Source organism: Benincasa hispida, chromosome 1 (assembly GCF_027475165.1).
Source record: "Benincasa hispida cultivar pf3 chromosome 1, pf3_genome.v1.1, whole genome shotgun sequence".
Taxonomy (NCBI): domain Eukaryota; kingdom Viridiplantae; phylum Streptophyta; class Magnoliopsida; order Cucurbitales; family Cucurbitaceae; genus Benincasa; species Benincasa hispida.
In genome coordinates this window covers 81,972,992-81,996,302 of record NC_143478.1, presented here as the reverse complement: position 1 = coordinate 81,996,302, position 23,311 = coordinate 81,972,992, and the positions used below count along the sequence as shown (strand labels likewise).

The window sequence follows — 23,311 nt, the reverse complement described above, 5'->3', positions numbered from 1 at the left end:
GAAATTACTATAGCAGATATGTGATATCAAACTATAGGGTCAGAAAATATAATATGATTATATTATTTAATTATTAAATTGGTTATTTATATGATAATTGGCCTAAAACTTCTATCGGTCGTGCGTTAGTGGGAGAATACGAAATCGGTTATTGTAACCGAAGAACAAAATGATAATTTGTTTAATTTTGCACAGGTTCGAAAAATTTGGCATCGGTGTGAAAACGTAACGATCGCATAGTTTGAGAACCTATACGATAGTCGCTCATCGCCTAAACGATCGTCTACCATTTACTAAACGATCACTTAGTAAAACCTACACGATCGTGTAGCTTTTTCTAAACGATAAGCACATAACTATACGATAGCTCTTTTTCTCTCCCACTTGCTTATCGTCTACACGGTTTATACTTTCTCCAACCTCTACTAAACTCACTAAAGGCCACACTTTGGATTCTCACTCTGAGAATACCAAGGGCTCCATTTTGGTGGTGTCGTCCCCACTTCTGTTCACTCGTTTGTGACTATTTGTGTTGCTGTCGTTCGTGTAGATGATCGTGCTGCTGCAACCGTCTTGTTTACTGGGCGATAGAGTTCGCGTAGAGGTCTTCCGTTGCGTCTGAGTTCCAAAGCTTGAAGAGAGTCTTCAACTGGTATGATAACTCTTTCCCCTGTATTTTAGTGTTCAAAACATGCCTTTAATTAGTGTGAATTTGCATAATTATATGTTAAAATGTATGTGTTGTATTTTGGTCACAATGAAATCGAAAAATACGAACGCGCTCATGGGTGCTCTTCATTAAGAGTTCCTTTAATTGGTATTAGATCCAGGTTCTGATATTCCAATTTCATTGTTGCAACGAATTAGATATACATTCTTGGTGGGTGCATGTCTGCTCTGTTTAATTGTTAAATTGTTGTGGATGTGCCGATTAATGGATGTTTTCGTGGATGTTAGCCTCGGCTTGATTTAATTCAATAAGCTTCCAATTTTGGGGATAATACTGGACGAATAGCTAGGGACATAGCCTTGCAAGATGGAATTCACTCCTACCCGATTTAGAGTTAGCAAATAGGTTGTTCTCTTAAGTACTTATTCCAGGTCTTGAATAATTGGGGCCCTGCCTTCTCATGATAGAGAAAGGATTTGATTCATAGAGATTGTGAATCATAATTGTTCATTAGAAGGTCAGTAGGAACTTAAGAAACAAAATGTATTCACGGGGGTAAAACGGTGATTTTAACCTAGCTATGACTACGAACAACCTGTGAAAGATCGACTTACTGATTATGGTTATAAAGTGGACATAATATATCTACAGTGAGAGGAGTTCAACTATGGGTTATATTGCAGTGTCCCATTAGTTAACGAATGGGGGTTAGATCGGTCTAATGAGTTTAGCCGATTAATCTCGAATTGTTGGAGCCCATGATCTGTAGGTCCGCGAGGCCCCCCTACTATCTCGTAAATGGTTGAGCTTTAAAGTAGTTTGAGAAATTAATTTGAAACGTTCAAATTAAAATTAAACAGATTAGGAGAATATATATTTAAATATGATTTAAATATATGAAGATGATTATTGTGCAAAAATTAATTTAATATTTGATATTAAATTAATTTATGAAATTAATATTAGAAAATAATTTTCAGTTTTTGAAATCAATATTTTGGTTTTAAAGAAAAATTGGAAAAATCGATTTGCATGCATGAAATGGAAAAACTTGATTTTCCAATATCATCTTCTTCATGCTCATACAAAACCCACTTTCTCTTCTTCATTTATACTCCAAGCATGAGCTACAAGTCATGCATATCTCTTCTTTGCATGTTCATCTGCAATAAATAAAGAAGATTGGAGTGAATTGAATGAGGCATTACACATAAATTTTGAGAGAAAATTTCAACTGGAAGAAGGGTTCTTTGGAAGTGTGCTGCTGTGAGTTCTTCTCTGTTCTTCATCGCTTCAAGTTGTTCTTGAGTCCCACAACTCGGTCTAAAGCTCCAAGAGGATAGTGGGAAAGATCTTGAGGTGGTTCACGGTGATCTTCGGTGAAAACTGCTGCTGTTTGATCAAGTTCTTGAAGAGTTCTACAAAGGTATGATCTAAAAACCCTTTTATTTAGATAAGCATGCTTTAATCTTTGCCAAAATTAGTGAATTTGAATGCTTATGGATCCTTGATACTTCCGCTGCATGTTTTTTTACTCTAACAATGAGATCTCTGCCAAATACCCCACGGAGATTAATGCAGAGATCAGGTTACCTGTGGATAATTTTTTCAAAAAATAAATCAATTAACTTAAATTGTAACTCCATGCCACTTGAGATTGGAGCCTAAACATCTCTTAATTGTTTAATATAACATAAATGTATAGTTTCTAAGAAGGTAAATATATTTTTGGTCCGTGAGGCTTAGATTTGATGTCTATTTGGTGCCTGAAGTTTCAAAATGGACACTTTAGTACCCAAAGTTTGGAAAAGAACTCTAAATGGTCTCTAGCTGAGAGAGGAATTTTTCCCCAAAAAATGGTTGAGTTTTCCAAAAATTTTGTTTTATTTATTTTGTTTTATAAGAAACTAGGGTTGATTATTCCCCAAACTAGGGTTGATTATTCTCCAGTAAATACTATTTCAAAATCTCCGATTAGCTACCTTCAACATTATTTCAAAACTACCATTTGTTACAATATTTACTATTTGTTTTACTATTTTGCATTCATCATCTTTTTTTTTTTGCTGTAGTGTTTACTATTTATTTCTTTCTCAAACTAAAATAACTTACACTTCAAACACATACTATTACAATCCAAATTAAAATAATCTATATCTTAAGCACAAACTATTATAACCTAGAACTATAATAACCAACTTCTTGCCCCGAACGCTTCTATATGTAATCAATAAATATTCCAAGTCATATTAAAGTTGTCACCTCAACTATGTCACGTCACTCTTTCATTAGTCAATTAATGATCAATTTAATATAAGACCATTTTGAACTATTTTCCAACCCTCGAGAACTATAATATCTCTTTTGAAACCTCAACACCAAATAGATATCAACTCTAAATCATGTATTTTATTATTTCTAAAATAATGTTTTCGAACTTTTAGTATTTGAACTTTACCAATAACACTAATTTAATACTCGGATAATACTCGATGGTGAAAGACACGTTTGAATGAATCACAATCCATCTTGTGATAGACACTAGTTTTTTTTTTAAATCTACTCATCATTTTCCTTGCTGATCTATTTATGGGATGAATTAATTAATTGTATAATCTGTACTCACCAAAAAATTCAATACTGTGACGAATGAATTCCTATTTGTTGTTAAAAGTAAACATCAAAGTTGTATCTATCACATAAGACATTACGACAGATAATAATTTAGAGGTTAATAAAAAATGCCACGTGTATTATGCATCATTATGCATTTTGCATTTATTCAATTAACAGAAATTGGTGTTATTTTTCCAAAAAAAAAAAAAAAACTATAATTACCGTGTAAAAATGGCAGTGAAGAGAATTTTTAACTCTTCCCTTTTAACTTTAGGGTCCATTTATTTCGCAAACATATTAGATTTCTATGAACTGGATATCTGAATTAGTATGTTTGTTATGCGGTATTTAAGATGTCCTAACATTTGAAGATTCTCGTGCATCCTATGATGTCCGGATGGAGGGCATTTGAAGAGTTTTGGATATCATCTCGAAACATATGTTTTTCAGATTCCTGAGTTGAGGACATCTCCATTTTACGTTTTGTTGTCATTTTTTCATTTTATTATATATATATTTGCATTTGCATCATATAATTAAAATAAATACTCTCAATCATGTATATCACATATTTTTAATTGTATCATAATTCTTATTATTTTTTAGTAATATATTTAAATTTAAATTTAAATTAATATTAATTTTATAAAAAATCTTAAATTATTATATATTATTTTATTGAGAAAAATAACATATAAAAATAATATAAATTATATTAATTTTAAAAGAAATTCAAATTGATAGAAACAAATCTATTATATAAGTTTAAATTATGTCAAATTAATTATAAAGTAGTAAATCTGTAAAGGCATTCTTGGAACTTTACGTAAATTCGAGTAGAAATCCTACTAAACAAACATAATTATCAAAATATTATATAAATATGATAATCTAAAGATGTCATATACTTATAATTCCTAATATATATAATTTCAGACGTTTAAGATTCTAATTATCTACCATCTCAAAAAAACAGATGACAAATTATCCATAGAGACTGTTTTGCCCTCCATATCACAACTTTTTGTTTTACACGTGATTTTTTTTTTAAATGTTCTTCCTTTTTCAAAATTTACATTTTTTTTTTTGTCATTTTCTTATTTTTGTTCTGGTATAATTTCACATTTTATCTTTCAAAAAATTGTGTATAATGTCTTATTTCATTTTATTTAATGACATTTATAATTATAAATGAAATATATTATTTTATTTACAATTTAAAATAAATAAATATTATATTGTTTCAATGAAAATTTAAAATCAATATATTATGTTCAAAATATTCTCCACTCGTCCTCGTCCTCGTCCAATGTATTTCATATTTATTATAACTTGATCAAATAAAACACAGACAAGATGGTCATACTTCAAAATTTCGGTCGAAATCTTGAAATTTCAATTTATCCCTCATGTTCAAAATTTTGATAGAAATTTAGATTTTTTTAAAAAAATAATTAGGCTCAATGGGATTATTTATTTTTTTTTTTATTGTTTTTTTAAGATTTGTTTTGATTATATAAATTATATAGTTTCACACGTCAATGTATAATTTTACTTCAAAATTGAATTGATGTAGGTTTTATTTTTTTATCATCCAAATCTTTCACTTCAAATAAACCAAAATTGAGAAAAATAATAACATATATCTATTTTTAACTTCATTCAAACATTTTTTCATTAAATTTTCATGTCATTCCACCTCAAATTGAATTGATGTAAAATTGGTTTTTAACCATCAAAAGCTTTCATGTTCAACGAACTAAAATTGAAAAAAACAATAACATATATTTATTTTTAATTTTATTCAAACATTTTTCCATTAAATTTTATATCACTTCACCTCAAAATTGGATTGATGTAAGGTTTTTTTTTTTTTTTCCATCCAAAACTTTCATTTCCAAAAAACTAAAATTGATAAAATAACATATATTTATTTTGAATTTCATTCACACATTTTTCCACTGAATTTTCATATAATTTCACATAAAAATTGAACTGACATGAGTTTTGCTCCTTTCACCCTTCAAAGTTTTCATTTCCAATAAAAAAAACTTAAAAACTATGGCCATAAGTTGGTCATAAGCAATAGTAATACACAACAAAACCATAGTCAAAGTAATTATTCTTACGCAAATCATGATGGTCTTTCAAGACTTGACCATAACAATTTTCAATCTATTTTCAATCTAACTTTCCACTAAATAGTTATTATCCATCCGAAGTGGAAGACCATCGACCAATGATATTTATCAACCAATAGGGTCTATATGTTGGGCGTACGAGTCCTATCATTTTCATTTAAGTAACTATCTTCAACATTTTTAATATAGGATGACTTGGGAGCAATACCATAGTTTCTACCATAATTATCAAGATTTTAAATCAGATGCTTCAAGATCATCTTTTTAGTATTAGATATGTAGATTTTATAACAGATAATTTACAATTATTTTTATGCAAACATTTTATATCCTTTAATATTACAATTAATTACCAACATTTGATATTATTATGTAATTATTTTTTCTTTTATCTTTTAAATTTGTACTCTCGCTTCGCCACTTATATATTTACACTAGATATCTAAATATCATCTTACTTTATAGAAATGATGATTAAAAATGGTCAAATATAGTCAAATTAGGTCACAATTAAAGTTTCATTAACTAATTATATCAATATTTCCATAAAATCGGGACTTTGATATTTTAATCAAGATCGATATTTTGAACTTTTAAATATAGTATTAGCTATTGTCTCTTTTGTTGTTTTTAAATTTCATGTCATATATTTATTATGTAAATTAAATTAATAGTATAGTCATTTAAAAATTTATGTTTTTAACCCCGGCGGCCGGCACGTGTCCTCAAAATAGTAATAATCAAATGCAGAAATTGGTGTTAGATAGCCGAATCGAACACTCCAATAATGGTCGGCCCAGTTCAGTACGAAGGCCCATTTGAATTACGGCCCAATTTCACTTGAAAAGCCCTAAAACCCTATTTTTAGGGAAAACCTAAATCAACGCTGCTTCATTTGTTGGAGGCTTGGAGCCGAGAGGAAGGAGACGGAAAACAGAGTGGAGTTGAAATTCCAAAATGGTGAAGTTCCTCAAGCCTAACAAAGCCGTCATCATCCTTCAAGGCCGTTACGCTGGCCGGAAGGCGGTCATCATTCGTGCCTTTGACGACGGAACTCGGGATCGGGCTTATGGCCACTGCTTAGTCGCCGGAATCAAGAAGTACCCGGCCAAGGTCATCCGCAAGGACTCTGCCAAGAAGACTGCTAAGAAATCCCGAGTCAAGGCCTTCATCAAGCTCGTCAATTACAGGCACCTGATGCCGACCAGGTACACTCTCGATGTCGATCTTAAAGATGTTGTCACTATTGATTCATTGCTATCCAAGGACAAGAAGGTAACCGCCGCCAAGGAGACCAAGAAGAGATTCGAGGAAAGGTTCAAAACCGGAAAGAACAGGTGGTTTTTCACCAAGCTTAGGTTCTGAAGTGGCTCGTTCAGTTATTGGATTATGGATTACTCTCGTATTAGGTTACTGAACAACTTCATTTTTTTTGTTTTCGAGTTATCGTACGCTATATTTCGAATGTAGTTTGTTTTGGTGTTTAAATTTTGTCTGGACGTACTCTAATCGCTTGGATGAGAATTTTCTGTGGTTATAATGCTACATTTGAGACTTGCACTTATTTATCTTCATATATTTTTCTCCTTTCTGTGATGGCTTTGGCATTCCATTTTGAAGTTTTTGTTTTTGTTTTTCCCGTTGGAATCAGTCTGTTTCCTAGCCTTCCCTTTTCTTTATAAGCATTTCGATTCACATCGAGTAGAAAACTTCTCTATCCACCATTGTTTAACTCATATTATGACCAATTGGAGAAGCTTTTATAATCCACTGGATAGTACCCCTTTTTAATTTCATCTCATCAATGAGATTTCTTTGTTGTTTCTTATAAAAAGAAAACTTATGCAACCTTTAGACAAGTCTAAGTAGTCTAACCTCAAATCATCCGGAGAGAAACAGTAGATGATCTGAGTAAAGAATTGCTAGACATTTCTTATGAGTAAGTCTTGTTCTTAGCTTGCTGGAGAAGATTATTTACGGATTGCTCAAATTACATTTCTATCAGTTGAGTTTATGTTTAATGGTTGGAGCCGTGCATAGTTGCAAATTGTCCTGTGGATAGTTTTGTTGAAGTTTGATTATGACAAGAGTGACTTTTATGCATACAAGGACTTAAATGGACAATTTTTTATATTTCAATGACTGTTATTAGTGGTGTATTAGCTGGTTTCCTTTAAAGATGCGATTATTGGTGTAAGAAAAATCCAAAACCTAACTGTTCCAACTGATGATTATCGGTCAAAATGCTTGAATCATCTTGTTTTGATTGCTTTTCTAGGTTTCTGCTTTTGGAGGTAACTTGTTTTGATTGCTTTTTTAGGTTTTTTGTTTGAGGTGAGACATGCTATTACTAATGCTTAACCATCATGGGTTGGCCTAGTGGTATAGTGGGAACATCAAAAAAGGCCAAAGAGCCAAGGGATCACGGGTTCTATCCATGGTGACCACTTATATCGTATGGGTTTCTTTGATACCAAAATGTTGTAAGGTTAGGTGGGTTTTTCAATGAGATTAGTCGAGGTGTGTGAAAGCTTGCTTGGATATTCATGGATATTAAAAGAAAAAAATGCTGTTACTAATGCTTACTTTCTGGCATATCTGTTTGGTTATATTTGAACTTATGTTTTGGGACTTCTGAATCTGTTCTTCTTTGCTTGATGGAACTTGGAAGTTAGCACTTGTAAGTTGTAATATTGATAGTATTGAGGAAATTTTGGATAATTGGGAACTTGGGAGTTGAAAATTAATTTAACCCTTATTGATATGAAAAGTATCATGAATTATCAGGGTGGTGAAAACTAAACTCTATTTCCTTTGATTTTATTATTTATTTATTTTTAACTTGATCAGAAGCATTTAGAGTTTATCACTTATTATTTTGAACATGTTGGATGGACATATTGATATTTGTTATGTGCCCTTACTTGATGGCATCCCATCTACCTCTCCATTATCCTTTTTTATTCAGTTTATTACAGGTTGAAAATATTTAACTATCACGGGTTAGTCTAGTGGTAAATAAGGGAACATTGGTCTAGTAGTAAATAAGAGAACTTCTTGATTAAGGGCTAAGAGGTCATGGATATAATCCATGGTAGTCATCTATTTAGGATTTAATAATCTATGAGTTTCCTTGACATTCAAATGGCATAGGGTTAGGTTAGGCGGGTAGTCTTGTGAGATTAGTTGAGGTGCACATAAGCTAGCTTGGACACTCACGGATATAAAAAAATGTTGAAAACATTATTGTCATATCAAACGCGTGTTATAATTAAGAGTAGAAGGTAGATAGATGGTTTCTTGTTCTTCCCTTGGATTCTTTTCCCTTCTACTTCACATGCAAAATGGACTATCATTTGTTTTATGGCAAGTATATGATATGGGCTTCTGTTTTAGGATACCATGTATGGTGTATTTTAGTCTGTATCCACTCAATAAGGTAGTCTTTGCTTTTATTTCGTTCCCATGGTATATTCTGAATAAAACCAGTAAGGCAATTTAATTGAATTGATTAGGTGGTTTTGTATCTACTTGTTCTTTACGATCTATATTGGCTTTTTAATCCAAAAGTGACGTGTTAAACTAAAAAAACAGTTAGAAATGCAATGCAGCTCAATATTTGTTGTGTATTTTCATACTCCAATCTGCAGTTCCTATATCAAAGTTTGCCCTCAGAAAAGGGTCGAATGGATTGTGGTGATCAATTTTACTTTGTTCCATTTAGAAATTCTTCTAAAAAGGGCTGGAGATGATCAGCTAGTTTGCGAAGAACACATTGACAATATTGGTATAAAGCGAGTGGGTTTTGTTGAACACTCAAGGGGATGTTTGGTGTGTGGGTTTGAGATCTTAAGTATTTTTCTTGTGTTTAATCCGTGATTAACTTTTAGATTAGTTTAAACTTGTCATCTTGATTATTTTAATATTTTAATATTGTAAGTTTAAAATAAACTAAAAAAAATTAGAATATATATTGAAATAGATATTGAAATAGATATTGACTAGATTTATAATTTTATTTTATTTATTATTTTAGTAATATGATATTTTTATTTTACTAGGTATTGAGATAAAACTTCATATACTTTTGTCATTTTAACTAATTTTAAAATGATTGATTTTTTCTTTTTATTGTAACATGCTAACTTCAAATTGAAATAAACTATTATTTTAGTCTTAAAATCAATTATTGAAATTTTATAATTTTTTTAAAAATCAAAATACTTTCGCATAATAAAAAAGTAAAGCTTGAGTATAAATTTTTATTTGGCGCTAAATTGTTACCAACATTTTAATCCTTTATGTTTAAAAAATAATTCACAAAAATATGGTCGAATTTATATTTTAACTCTCAACATGTAACAGAAGTTCCTTGTGTTATGAACTTTCAAAATAGATTTCTTTTTAGAATCTATACAAGTAAGCAAAATATCTCTAAAAATTTGATAGTTGTTGTCTTCATAAATGAAAACAAGAATTGACAAGAAGTTTTGAATGAGAAAACGAGGTATATTTGATATATATAGCACTATATATTTTAATTTTCTATAAATAAATCAGTTTATATTTGATAAATGCATGAATAATACAACTTGAAAAATATATTTGATGTATATTCAAAATTTTAAGTGTATATTTATAAACATGCCAAAAAATAAATCATGGTATATACGATAAGTATTTACATTTTTCATTATACTATCAGTATATTCGACATATACTTGAGATTTCATAGATAATAAATGAAGGAAACATTAATTTAAAACAAATTGAATAGAGAGAAAAAAAAAGATAATATACAAATAATAATTAAAAAAAACTCCAAAAGAAAAAAAAAAAACCAGTAGGAAAAAGTGTATTTTAAAAAATATTATTGAAATTAAACCAAGGGCTTCTTTGCAATGACTTAAAAAAATGTTCGCTAGTGGGGTAGCCAAAAATGGCAGTCGGAGGTGGTCGTTGATGGTGGTGGTTAGAGTTGGCCAACGGTGGTCATCGGAAGTGATCTTCAAAAGTCGTCCGACAAATTTCCTATATTAAATTAGAGAATATAAATAAATAATCCATGAATTTGGATAGTGTTTACTATTCAAACATTCAAACCCATGTGAAAATGGTGTAGGAAGATAAGGCTTCCTAGATGCTTGCCTCCAATAAAGGTTGGACTTAGGATGCCTAACTTATCCAATTTCAACCCTTAAAACAAATACCCAAGACATTTTGTGTTTTTGTCATCAAGTTCGAGGATATGAATTCATCTCTCGGCTTATGCAGACTTGAATTAAGAGTCACCAGGTACTCCAGACCTGAGTTTATAAAATTTAGGGAAAAGTCCATTTCTTGATCGATTGTATCAATCCTAACCCGAAACTATTAATTCCAACCATTTATATTTCAAACTTGTTTGAATTTTTATTCCTAAACTTTTAATTTTATCAATTTGAACCTCAAACTTAAATAGTCATGTTAATTTAATGACATATTGGTATAAAGATACAAGAATGAGGAACCGTATCTCTATTTTAATATGAGGATGTGAGAGAATCAACATATGCTTTGATGAAAAAAAACTTGGGTGCAATATGAACTGCATTTATCTACTATGTAACTTTTTTTAGAAAAATATATAAATTGATTTTTTTTATATATATATATTTTTTCTACTATATATAAAAAGGGGATGCATAGGATAAATTGCACCTAATCATTGTCATTTCCAATCCAAGTTCAGACAACAAGGGACCATTTCCCTCGTCGAACCTAAGCTTCGACAATAAGTCAAGGATACCTAAACCCTAAATAGGATTACCAATGAAAATTAAGAAAAAGTGTAATTAATTACAGTGGTTAGCACTTTTAGAACTTATGATTAAGTATATAACAATATTTTGTTAGGGGTGGCCATTCAAATCGCAAAAATTGAACTATTTCTAAAATCAAACCGAACCGAAAGTTCAGTGAAACCGAAAAATGCGGTTTAGTCCGGTTTGAAGAAAATTTGAAACCGAATTAATTCGTTTCGGTTTGCTTTCAATTTCGAAAACCGAATTTGAAGTCGAACCAAACCGTCAAAAAGAGAGTCAAACTGAATCAAACTAAACTGTTTGTTAATTAAAAAATATAACATAGATTTTTTAAAAATACCAAAATCGAATTTAAAACCGAACCGAATTGCATATATGTGGTTCGGTTTATTTCGGTTTGAACTAATAAATCAGTTCGGTTCAATTTCACATATTAGAAAATTTTGTTCAGTTCGGTTTAACCACCAAACCGAACCGAACCATTTCCACTGCTATTTTATTTCTATTGTACACGCTTTCCCTTTTTGAGTTCCGCAACATGTGCGTCTGATCTCATGGTTTTTTTTCCCCAAATGATCCCTCCTGCTATTTTTGTTCATCTGAATTCTCATTCTTAATTGACATTGAATTTTTCTTTTCAATCTTGTCATTTTTCATTCATTTTCATTGTGTCCAATTTCACACTATATGTTTTTTTCTTTAGCTATATCTAGTTTTCATTAACTTTTCTCTTATTTATAAGTTATTTTCTCCTATCTCTGTTGTTATTTTGTTGGTGTTTATCATAATATTTTTTAGCTTAGTAATTATGGGATTCAAACTTTTGACTTTTTTTAAAAAAAAAAAAAATCAAAAGTTTGTCTTATGTCAGTTGAACGTTGAACGATCATACTCACTTTTATCACTTATAGTTTATTTACTTATTTTATAGTTAGAAGTCTATCACTAACATACTTCACAACCTAAATATATCAATGATAGACTATTATGATAGTTCCATTCCAATTACAGTGCACAACTAACATATATTCTTTATCTTATATTATTGAAACATTTCAAACAGATATATTTTTTTTTCTATTTTGTTACTTTCTTCCTCCACTTTTTTTCCCCTCCATTTATTTCATTGATAACTCAACAACACATTTAATGTAATGTGATAGAGTCTCTTTTTCAAAGCCATCATGAAAATTAGAAAAAACTAAATTGAAACTAAATTATATATGATTGAAGCTTAAAAGTGTCTAATAAAAGTCTAAGTAGCCTTTTATATAAGTGATAGTATGTTATGGTAAATCTATAATTGATAGATTTTAAATAATACAAGCCTCTAAATCATAGACTCATGACACTATAAATTAATGTCATTGATAGATTCTTATCACCAATGGATAGACTCTATCATTGATATGAGATAAAAATCTATTATTGACATGAATTTATAAGTGATAAAAGTTTATTACTATCAATAGCAAAATTCATCATTGATAGATTATTATTACTGATAGACTCTAATGATATACTATATAAGAGTCGAATATAAATCTTTCAATATCTATGACTTTTTTTTACATTTAATTATATATGCCAATATTTTCGACTTTTGATAATTAGTCGGCCCAGTGCAGCACAAAAAGCCCATTCGAATTACGGCCCAATTGACACGAAAGCCCAATTTGACTTTGAAATGCCCTAAAACCCTATTTTTAGAGAAAACCTAAATACACGCCTCTTTTGTTGGAGTTGGAGAAGAGCCGTCGAGAAGGGAGAAGCACAGAGAGGAGAAATCCGAAAATGGTGAAATTCCTCAAGCCGAACAAAGCCGTCATCATCCTTCAAGGTCGTTACGCCGGCCGGAAGGCGGTCATCATTCGCGCCTTCGACGACGGAACTCGGGATCGGGCTTATGGCCACTGCTTAGTCGCCGGAATCAAAAAGTACCCGGCCAAGGTCATCCGCAAGGACTCCACCAAGAAGACCGCTAAGAAATCCCGAGTCAAGCCCTTCATCAAGCTCGTCAATTACAGGCACCTGATGCCCACCAGGTACACTCTCGATGTCGATCTTAAAGATGTTGTCACTATCGATTCATTGGTATCCAAGGACAAGAAGGTCACCGCCGCCAAAGAGACCAAGAAGAGGTTCGAGGAAAGGTTCAAAACCGGGAAGAACAGGTGGTTTTTCACCAAGCTCAGGTTCTGATGTGGGTTGTTCAGTTATGGGTTTGTTCTAGATTTCTCTCGTATTAGGCTACTGAGCAACTTTATTTTTTTGTTCTCGAGTTATCGTACGTTCTATATTCCAATGTAGTTTGTTTTTTTGTGTTACGGATTGCGCAAATTACATTTCAATCAGTTGAATTTATATTTAATGTCTGAAGCCTGTGCATAGTTGCACGTATTCTTGTGGCTGTTTTTGTTTAAGTTTGATAAGAGTAACTTTTACACATAAGGACTTAAATAGACAAGTTTTGGTATTTTAGTGACTGTTAGTAGGGGTTTATTACCCAGTTTTCTTTCATCGATGAGATTATTGGTTTAAAAAAAATCATAAACCAATGCTTGAATGCACCTTTTTGACGAACTTCCTTACCGATTGGATAAAACTAACTGATCCAACTGATGATTATTGGTCAAACTGGTTGAATACACTTGTTTTGATTGTTTTTCTTGTTTTCTGCTTTTGGAGTTAACTTTGTCTTTGAGGTGAGATAGGCTGTTACCAATTCTTACTTTCTGGCATCGTTTGGCTATAGTTGATCTTATGTTTTGGAGCTTTTGAATCTGTTCTTTGCTTGATGGAACTTGGAAGTTGTTCACTTTCAATATTTATTTGTCGAGGAAACTTTGGATTATTGGGAACTTGGAGTTGAAAGCTATTAACTGAATATAAGTGTGAAGGAAAAATGACTTCCGTTTGAAATAGGTTGATTCTTATTCTGTTTGAAAGAAGACTGTTGATTACTCCGTTGTGAGGCATTTGGAGAAGGATTATCAGGCTTATGTACGGCAAGTGTAATTGCTGAAGAAGGTGGATTCGCAACAGATTGATGTTGTTGTTCTTGTTGGACAATGAGTGAAAAAGCTTTGTTGATGGTAGGAGCAGGATCCATGAGAAGAATTTGAGATCGAGCATGTTAAAATCATCATTTAGTCCCTTTAGAAATCAGTGGAGATATTCAAATTGGACGAATTCTTCAATAGATTTTACACCACCACAACTGCAGGTACACCTAGGGCAATATGATACATATCCCAGAGACTCATCATTTTAATGAAATACATGGTAACGGAATCTTTGTTTTAAATTGGACAAACCACGTTTCAGATGGAAGATGAGTGGTCCATTTCGTTTCTGAAAATGATTTTGAAGATGTTGCTAAATTGTTCGAGTCAATTCAATGAAGAGGATGCCAGAAGGAATTCCTCTGGAGAGAATTCAAGATCCAAGCATTAACAACATTAATGTTGCATATCCACGGAGGAAGGAGTTCACCTGTAGGTCAAGGGATTGATTCGTCAATAAAACCAAAGTTATTCTGGATTGACAAAGCAAGAATCATCGATTGACTCTATGAAACATAATTATCATCAGTGAGAGGTTCAATAACAAGAACAAGATTTGAAGTATCGCTATGATGAAGAACATAGGGATTGTAGTGATCCTGATGAATAGTTCCTAATTTCAACATATTAACTACACATTTACAGCGCCCCAGGTCTGGTGGAGTGTTGGGAAAATGTTATTCTACTAAATTGGACACCTTGAGAAGGTGGACTGATAGCCACTTGTTCTTTCCTTATAAATATGATCTGTGTTATGCTTATCTGCTTGTAATTTTATCCATGTTAATCAGAGATTAGTTGCTAATATCCCTTTGCTATTTCAGTACTGTCCATTGCATGTGTTCATCTATGTATTATGTTTTTCCCATCGGCCCAGAGGGGGATGTGGAAACCGAATAAAACCTGTAATGTAAGTCAATTTAATTAAGTTTAGTAGGTGAGTTTGCTTCATTCTTTTGGGTTCTTGTGGTTTCTTAAACTTAAAACTGGAAAACTTAGAGTTGTTTTTGATTGAATTTTTTTTGTTCGGTTTTATTTGGTTTAGGGTCGGTTTGTCGAGTGCTGTTTGGCTTTCAAAACTTTTCAAGTTTGATGAAGTAGACATTATATTACTTTGTGATCCATTTTGTTTTTTTTTTTAGTTGATTATATTGCATTTGTGTATGATTTTACGAGAGAATGTTTTGATGTGAAATTCTAAAAATGCTTTTTTGGAAAATCTTACAATTTCGTAACATTATCATTCCTGAAAAACAGACGGCCCTAAAGGAATTTTCTGGCTGTGGTGGTGGCCTAAGAGATCGGCTGCAGTCATCGGAGTTAGTCAACGACATGCAAATTAAGGAGAGATTAACTATGGAACACTCAAAATTCATTTTCCTAAAATTTGGTTTAAGTGTTTATCCTAAACTAACTTATTTTATTAATTCATTTTTTTCAAAATAATTTATCTTTTAAACTTGTAACTTGAAAAAGATTTCAATAACTTAGCCTTTTTTGTAACCATTTATTTTTAATTTCAAAAAAAAATCAAATGATTACCAAACGGAGTTTAAAATACCATTTTTCATATTCATACATATTGTTCTTATTCTTAAAAAAATTTTGGATTCTGCTCCCTACTGTTATGATCGAACCAATCACGATTCTGTTTCCAATATGTAAATATGTTTATTATTTTTTTGTACCACATCTAGTATATTTTTTTCCTTCTATAATTTTCAAATATCTTTTAATTTCAATTTAGTTTCTATGTATTAACCTTTTCGATTGAGCGTTTAGTTGTGTCAAAAATATTAACTTTATGATGTCGCATAATAAATTTATTTTTGATTAAAATTGGTTGGAATTTGGACATCACTTAGATGTTAAATAAATGAATTGGACATATTCATCCCATATAAAAATAAGTGTGGATATAGATAAAAAAGAGACATATTTCGAGTACCTAATCGTCGTCATGATATGAAATAGATTATTGTTATATGAAAATGATGTGCTATGTAATCGTATCCAGTAAACTAAGTAAAGATTTGAACTCTAAGCTTCTATAGAAGAATTAGAGGATGAATTAACGCTATTTTAGTTTGGACGGCACTAGTGGATGAAGATTTAATGGTTAAATATCTTGGTTCTTCCATTTTACAGTTTTGTTTCATTTCTTTCACTATACTTCTAATTTATTTTCGTTTTTTTTCATTAAATCTTCAAATTGGTCTTTGTACTTTGTTTTTGGTTGATTTTTTCTTACAAAATTAGTCTCAATTAGTATTCTGTCTATCAGTTTTAAAAGTATATTTACATATGTTCACAATTCAAGGATGGGGATAGTGACTGGTATTATCTCCCGACACGTATCTAAAGTTTTCTTTTTTATTAAATAAATATCCAATTCAAAAAATATATATTCAAAATTTATTCAAAATAATTCATTATCATCATTTTCATCATGGTCACACATGAAAATAGATGAAAAGTAAAGGCTAATCTATAAGTATGTCGTTGAACTTTTTGAACCAGGTCTATAGATTTGTAAAAATTATATAAACTTTTAATAAGTCATTAAATGAAAAAATATGTATAATTAAATACATTTAATTTCAATGTTATATTTAATAGGTCTATACACTTTCAATTTTGTATATACTAGATCTTTGTTTATGAGCTACATTTCAAAATTCAATCACACTTATTGAAAACAAAACTAAAAGTCTAAATTTTTCTTTTTTTGAAAGTTAAATAATGATTTTTTATTACAAATTAGGGGTGGATTTGGACTACGAATTTCTTGGTTTTTTAACACATATACATACTAGTTGAACTAAGCTCTTGTTGGCAAAGTCGAAGAATTAATTAGATACTTATAAATTTTTTAGGTTTTATCAAGTTACACTGTAACTTTCTTAAATTATAAAAAACTATTAGATGAGAACCATGAAGTCCAATGCCTCGATACATATACACAATTCTCTCTACTATGAAAAATGATTTATACTTCCGAAGGAAAATTTCATAAAAGATTCTTTGAGCGGACGCAAAGATCGTTCCAAATTTCATCTCTTTTAATATAAAGTTTTACAGTAAAACAACAACAAAATATGCATTTACTTAAAATTACAACATGATTTAAAACAATCACATAGGGTCTCAAAAACCCTTACCTTTAAAGAACCCTTTCTTCAAGAACTCTCTCGTACAAGCCACAAACAAATATCCTTCTCCACGTGGATCTCCTTCTTCAAGAACGGACACTACCACTCGAGAACCCTCTGTATTCTCTTGGGATAGAGGATTCAAGCAAGAGTTGTGGGCTTTGCTTGAATCCTTAGAAGAGAGAAAGGAGATGAAGAGGATGAGAGGAAAAAGAAAATTTTTCTTCTTTATGAGTTTTTCCTTAGAGAGAACACGTCTTATTCTTTGAGAGAATTAAGGAAGAAGATGATTAATTCAACTTCTTGAATTCCACATAAATTTACTTGAGAGAATAGGGAAGAAAGTAATAACTCCTTCCTTTTTAATTAATTTTAATTATAAAATAGAATATATATATATATATATATATATATATATATATATATATATATATATATATATATATTTATATATAATAACTACTTTATTATATATGTACACTATATGTTATATCAAATATAACATATAGCCTATAGTTTTATATTGCATCAAATACAACATAAACTATAGATTTTATTCTTTCTCAACTATATATAGCATTTAATATAAATCACATTTATATTAAATCCACTTATATGAATTTCATCCATATAAATGATATTTGGATCATATCCAAATATTTAATTCCTCTCAATATAAATCATATTTATATTTAATTACATGAATCTTATTCATATAAATTGTATTTGAATCATACTCAAACTCCTCTCAATCATATTCAAATTCCTCTCTCAACGATTGCTATCTCTATTAGTCCCCTTACATTCAATATGGACTGGAGATTATATTAGGAACAGATACTATTGGTTCATTGTCATCAATCCCGTTTTGCTTGAATAGCGAGAACATACGTTCAAACAATTCTCGCATTGATTCCATGATCTCCTGCGCTATGACCATGTTCTCAAACATTTAGGCCAATGCATTAGATATGCTTGTCAAAATGTGAACTCGAGCCCTCAAATTAGCCTTCATCACACTTCATATGCATTACATGTTGGATTTCCTAAAACTTGCAGTTTGTAAAAGTTAAACATATTCTACAGTTAATAAACTTATTATTGATTCTATAAATTGCATACGTAAAAGTCTAAATCCAATAAACTAAGATCCATGGCTATTATATGAATACTTGAACTTTATGTAGAGACATAGAGATGGATCAAGTTCGAGTAAATAACCAAAATAGTCTATAGTACGTGATTAAGGTTGGGTACCTTATTCTGGTAACACTATTGGATGCGGCCTACTCTATAGATGTTACAAGTTGTTGTAAAGATACTACAAATGAAGTGATCCAGATTCGTTTGTGTATTGACATGAGGAGTGGGGGCGTCCTATGCAATGAGTTTGCATAAAATTGGACTAAGAAATAAGTCACTCTTACTCTATAAACACTGTTTATTGTTTAAGACTGACTATTTCGCTTAGATGACCTAGGTAACTCGATCTTAATTCTGAGCTAACTATGAACTCCTGTTTATTTGAGATTATCCTTAAATTTTCATAGGTGAGGGTTGGCTCAACAACGTCGGCTCAATAAGCCTCCCATTTCAAGGGTAAGACCGGATAGATAGCTGTGAACATAGGATGTAAGATGGAATTCATGCCTACCTAATTTAGGGATAAGAGAAAAGTTGTTATCTTAAGTACTGAATCTAGGTCTTGAACAAGGAGCCCTACTCTTTCATTGGCTTGAGAGGGATCTGGTTTAGTGATTGGATCATAAACCAATTGTTCATTAGAGGATCAGTTGAAACTTAAGGAACAAGACATAATATCGAGGGTAAAATAACACATTGACCCAGTCGGTATTACGAACAACCTGTGAAGGGTCAACTTACTAGTTATGGTTAAATCATGTGGACACAAATATATCTAAAATGAGAAGAATGCAACTATTGAGCTATAGTAGTGTAATTGATAGTTAACGAATACTGATTAATTTGGTCTAAAGAGTTTTAGCCAATTAATCTTAATCGTTGGAGCTCATGATCTATAGGTCCATAAGGTCCCTCTACTAGCTCATAAAACACGAACACCTTGAATTATTAAATTGAATGAATTTGGAATGATATCAATTTGAAATGTTCAAATTTGAAATTAGGGTTTGAATTTGGATAAGTTCAAATTCAAATTAGGGTTTGTACAAATTATATTTGATATAATTATCTAATGTTTAATTTATTAAAATTAAACGAAATTGGAGAGTTTATGATATTTAAATATTGATTTAAATATCAATTACATGAATTAGATTCATGTTTAAATTTAATGTGTGATTAATTTGATATTTGATATTAAATTAATTAATTAATTAAATATGTTTAATTAATTAAAATTCAAATTAATTTTCAAATTCAAATTCAATTTAAGAAATTGAATTTTGATATTTGATTAATTATGAATTGATTAAATCAATTTTTGAATTAATCGATTATTGAAATGAAAAATTGGAAAAACTGGATTATATGGGTTTTGCCCACAAAACACCTTGAGTAGAAGGTGTTCTTCCTACAAGCATACACAAATCCCAATTGAATTGAGAAGTAGGTATTGGCCATTTGATGGTTGAGGAATGCTTGCATGCTGAAGAATATAAAACTCTCAATTTTGAAGAAGAAAGTTAGTGGTTCTTGAGCTGAAAATAGTTTCTACTACTTCATCTTCTTCCTCACAAGAACCCTCAATATCCTTCATCAAATTCATTTAAATTCGAGTTCCACCACTCAAATTCAAGGTTGAGAATAGTAGAGAAGATCTCTTGGTGGTTCACTGTTGATTTAGAGCTGATTTGGAGTGAAGAGCAGCTTGGATTTAGGAGAAATCATTAAAGGTATGTTCTTTTTGAAACCCTCTTTTGAATTTATGAAATAACATGTTTTATAACTCAAATTAAATGTAATTAGAGTGCTTATTGATTCTGTTTGCTTCCGTTGCATGCTTGTGTATTCCATTATTACGAACATTCCGTGGTGCATCAGGGGTTGGGACTTCAGGACAATCCTCATTTATGACAATTTCGAGGTCATTTACCATGGAAAACATTTTAATAGATTCTTTCCACGTCGTGTAATTAAAATCGGTCAAACTAGAAAAGGCAGTTAACGGAAAATTGCTATTTGACATATTTGCTGAAAAATAAACACATTGATCTACATTAGATTTTAGCATAACTCTTAAAAAATCCAATCAGTTTTAGCAAAATCTAAATGAACCCCATTTAACATCTAATTTTGTAATGACGCTTTAGTGATTTAGGACAAAAGCCACCGAAGGGTGGTCAATTTCTCCCTTCACTGAATTGAGACACTCTCAACCAATCATTACACCCGAATAGCTTTATTTCTATAACGATCAGTCATAATTTATTTGGTCAAGAAATCATTAACTTGCTTAATAATTTTCCATAAGTGCGATCCTTCATTTTAAATCCTAGAGTTCTGCCCCAATGAGCCAACCGAAGGGAAAAACCGATTGGACAAAAACTAAAGAGATCTTATCCATTTCTCGAGTTCACCTTGATATTGACCAACTGCACAAACCATCTGAAGGGGGACGCTTCTAGGGTGCCTCGAGCCCGTGCAAGAAGATCTCATGGTGTAAACCAATGAAAGAGACCGTAGGACATGTTGACACACATCCCTCTCCCATTTACTATAAATACTCTCTCCATTCACCTTGATATTGACCCACACAAACACCATTCGAAGGGGGACGCTCCCAGGGCACCTCAAGGCCAAGCATGAGTCTCACTGTGTGAATATTAAGGGAGAAACGTGAGTGGAAAAATGACATATTTGAAGGATCTCTTACCGAAGAGTTCCAGCGCGTTCAGATCGCTCTAATTTCACAGTGACCGAAATACATCAAATACGTTCAAATGCACAAAAATGCAAACAAACAATAATTATCGGCATGCTTTGAACAAGAAATTACAAGGGAGAGAGTTGCCATACCAGTTGAAGACAGTTTTCAAACTTCAGAACTCAATGCAGCGAAAACCTCTACCTGATCAACCAACGCCCAAAAGATGCATCGACTGCAGCAACACTAACAACCGCAAACTTACGAACGCAACGGGGAAGACACCACCAGAAATAGCCCCAGGTATTCTCGGAGTGAGAACTTAAAGCGTGGTCTTTGATGAATTTGGTAGAGGTAGGAGGAAGAACAGATCGTATAGACGATAAGCAAGTGGAGGGAAAAGGACGCTATCGTATAACAAGATGCTTATCATTTAGGAGAAACTACACGATCGTATAGACTTTACTAAACGATCGTTTAGAAAACATAAGGTGATCGTTTAGCAAACACGACACACTATACGATCTTTTAGGAAAGCTAACCGATCGTTTAGGACTTAGTGTGCGATCGTTTAAGCGCTAGGTAGACGATCGTTTAGGCACAAAGCGACTATCGTATAGGCTCTTGAGATTAAACGATCGATTACGATTTCACCAACGCGCTCTTTTTTTTTTATCTCTTTTCGGACGAACGATTCAAAATGAAAACCAATTTCATTTTAATTCATCGGTTACAATAACCAGCGCATTCCCACTAACGCACGTCCGAATGTGATTGACATAAATCATATTTACATCTAATTTTCTCCAAAATAATGTATCTCATATATTTAGCCAATTATATCATATATAATTAACATGTCCAATTATGTCATATATAATCGAACTTCCTCTTGTCAATTTGAACATTTCAAATTAACCCAAACACCGATTCCCAACTTTATCCAAGCTACCCATGGGACCTAGTGGACCTGTGGCTTGAAGCTTCAATAGTCTGTGAATAGCTGACTAAACTTTTTAGCCACGAGATCCACCATCCGTTAACTGTCAGGCATTCCACTAAGGACCAACAGGTAAACTCTTCTTACCACAAATATATTTCTGTGTCCATTGGATATAACCAATCATGAGTACGATGACTCTTCACAGATGCTCGTAAGTACAATCAGGCCAAATTATCATTTTGCCCCTGTAGTTACATCTCACTCCTTAAGTACCACTGATTCCTCTAATAAACAATACAACATAGTCCAACTATATGTGAACACCTCTCGGGCCAAGAGAAGGTGTGTGGTGCCACATCGTTCAAGCCTCGGAATCAGTCCTTAAGGGAGCTATCTATCTACTTACCTCTACCTCAGGGAATGATTGAATTCCATCTTGTGTAGCTGAGTTCCCGGCTCCCAAATAAGATGAATCCCCAAAATGGTAGGTTTGAATCGGCGACCTGGCTACTCGCACCCATACGGATCAAAGGACCGCCCTCAATGGCAGGAGTTTCCAACTCACTCAGGATTGAGGTCATGTTACCTATGGTCATCTTAGTGAAGTGAAGTCTCTGTCATGATCGGTGTTATATAACGAGACGTTAACACTTTGTGGTTAGGTCTTATACAAACTCTTTGAATAGGACGCCCTCGCTCGCATGTCCCCAACACGAATGATCAGGATTAGACCATCTGTGACAAGTCACAATACTTGTGACCATTCCACAAAGCGGGCTGCATCCGTAGCATTATCAGGATAAGGTTTCCCTCCTATATCCATATACTACAGACCATTTTAGTTATCACTCAAGACATGATCCATTTGTATGTCACCATATACATGCTTGAGTCACATACAAATAACCAGGGATTTTATATTTATTGGTTTGTGGTAAAGTAAATAAAACAAGCAAATGAGCAAAATACAAGATGTGAAGTAAATATCATATATTATACAACACCAGCGTTTGTACAAATTGTTTACAAACTACAAGACACAAGACTTTAAGGCATCAACCCCAACGATATCA

General features: G+C 31.9%; 2 protein-coding genes across 2 annotated transcripts; both read left to right on the top strand.

Moving 5' to 3' along the window:
• Positions 1-6,298: 6,298 nt before the first annotated feature.
• LOC120070851 (large ribosomal subunit protein eL27) lies at positions 6,299-7,001 on the top strand. The gene has a single exon (XM_039022743.2). It carries the CDS (start codon positions 6,385-6,387, stop codon positions 6,790-6,792), a length of 408 nt encoding a protein of 135 aa, XP_038878671.1. The 5' UTR covers positions 6,299-6,384; the 3' UTR covers positions 6,793-7,001.
• Positions 7,002-12,944: 5,943 nt separating this feature from the next.
• LOC120067095 (large ribosomal subunit protein eL27y-like) lies at positions 12,945-13,631 on the top strand. The gene has a single exon (XM_039018499.2). It carries the CDS (start codon positions 13,026-13,028, stop codon positions 13,431-13,433), a length of 408 nt encoding a protein of 135 aa, XP_038874427.1. The 5' UTR covers positions 12,945-13,025; the 3' UTR covers positions 13,434-13,631.
• Positions 13,632-23,311: the final 9,680 nt, after the last annotated feature.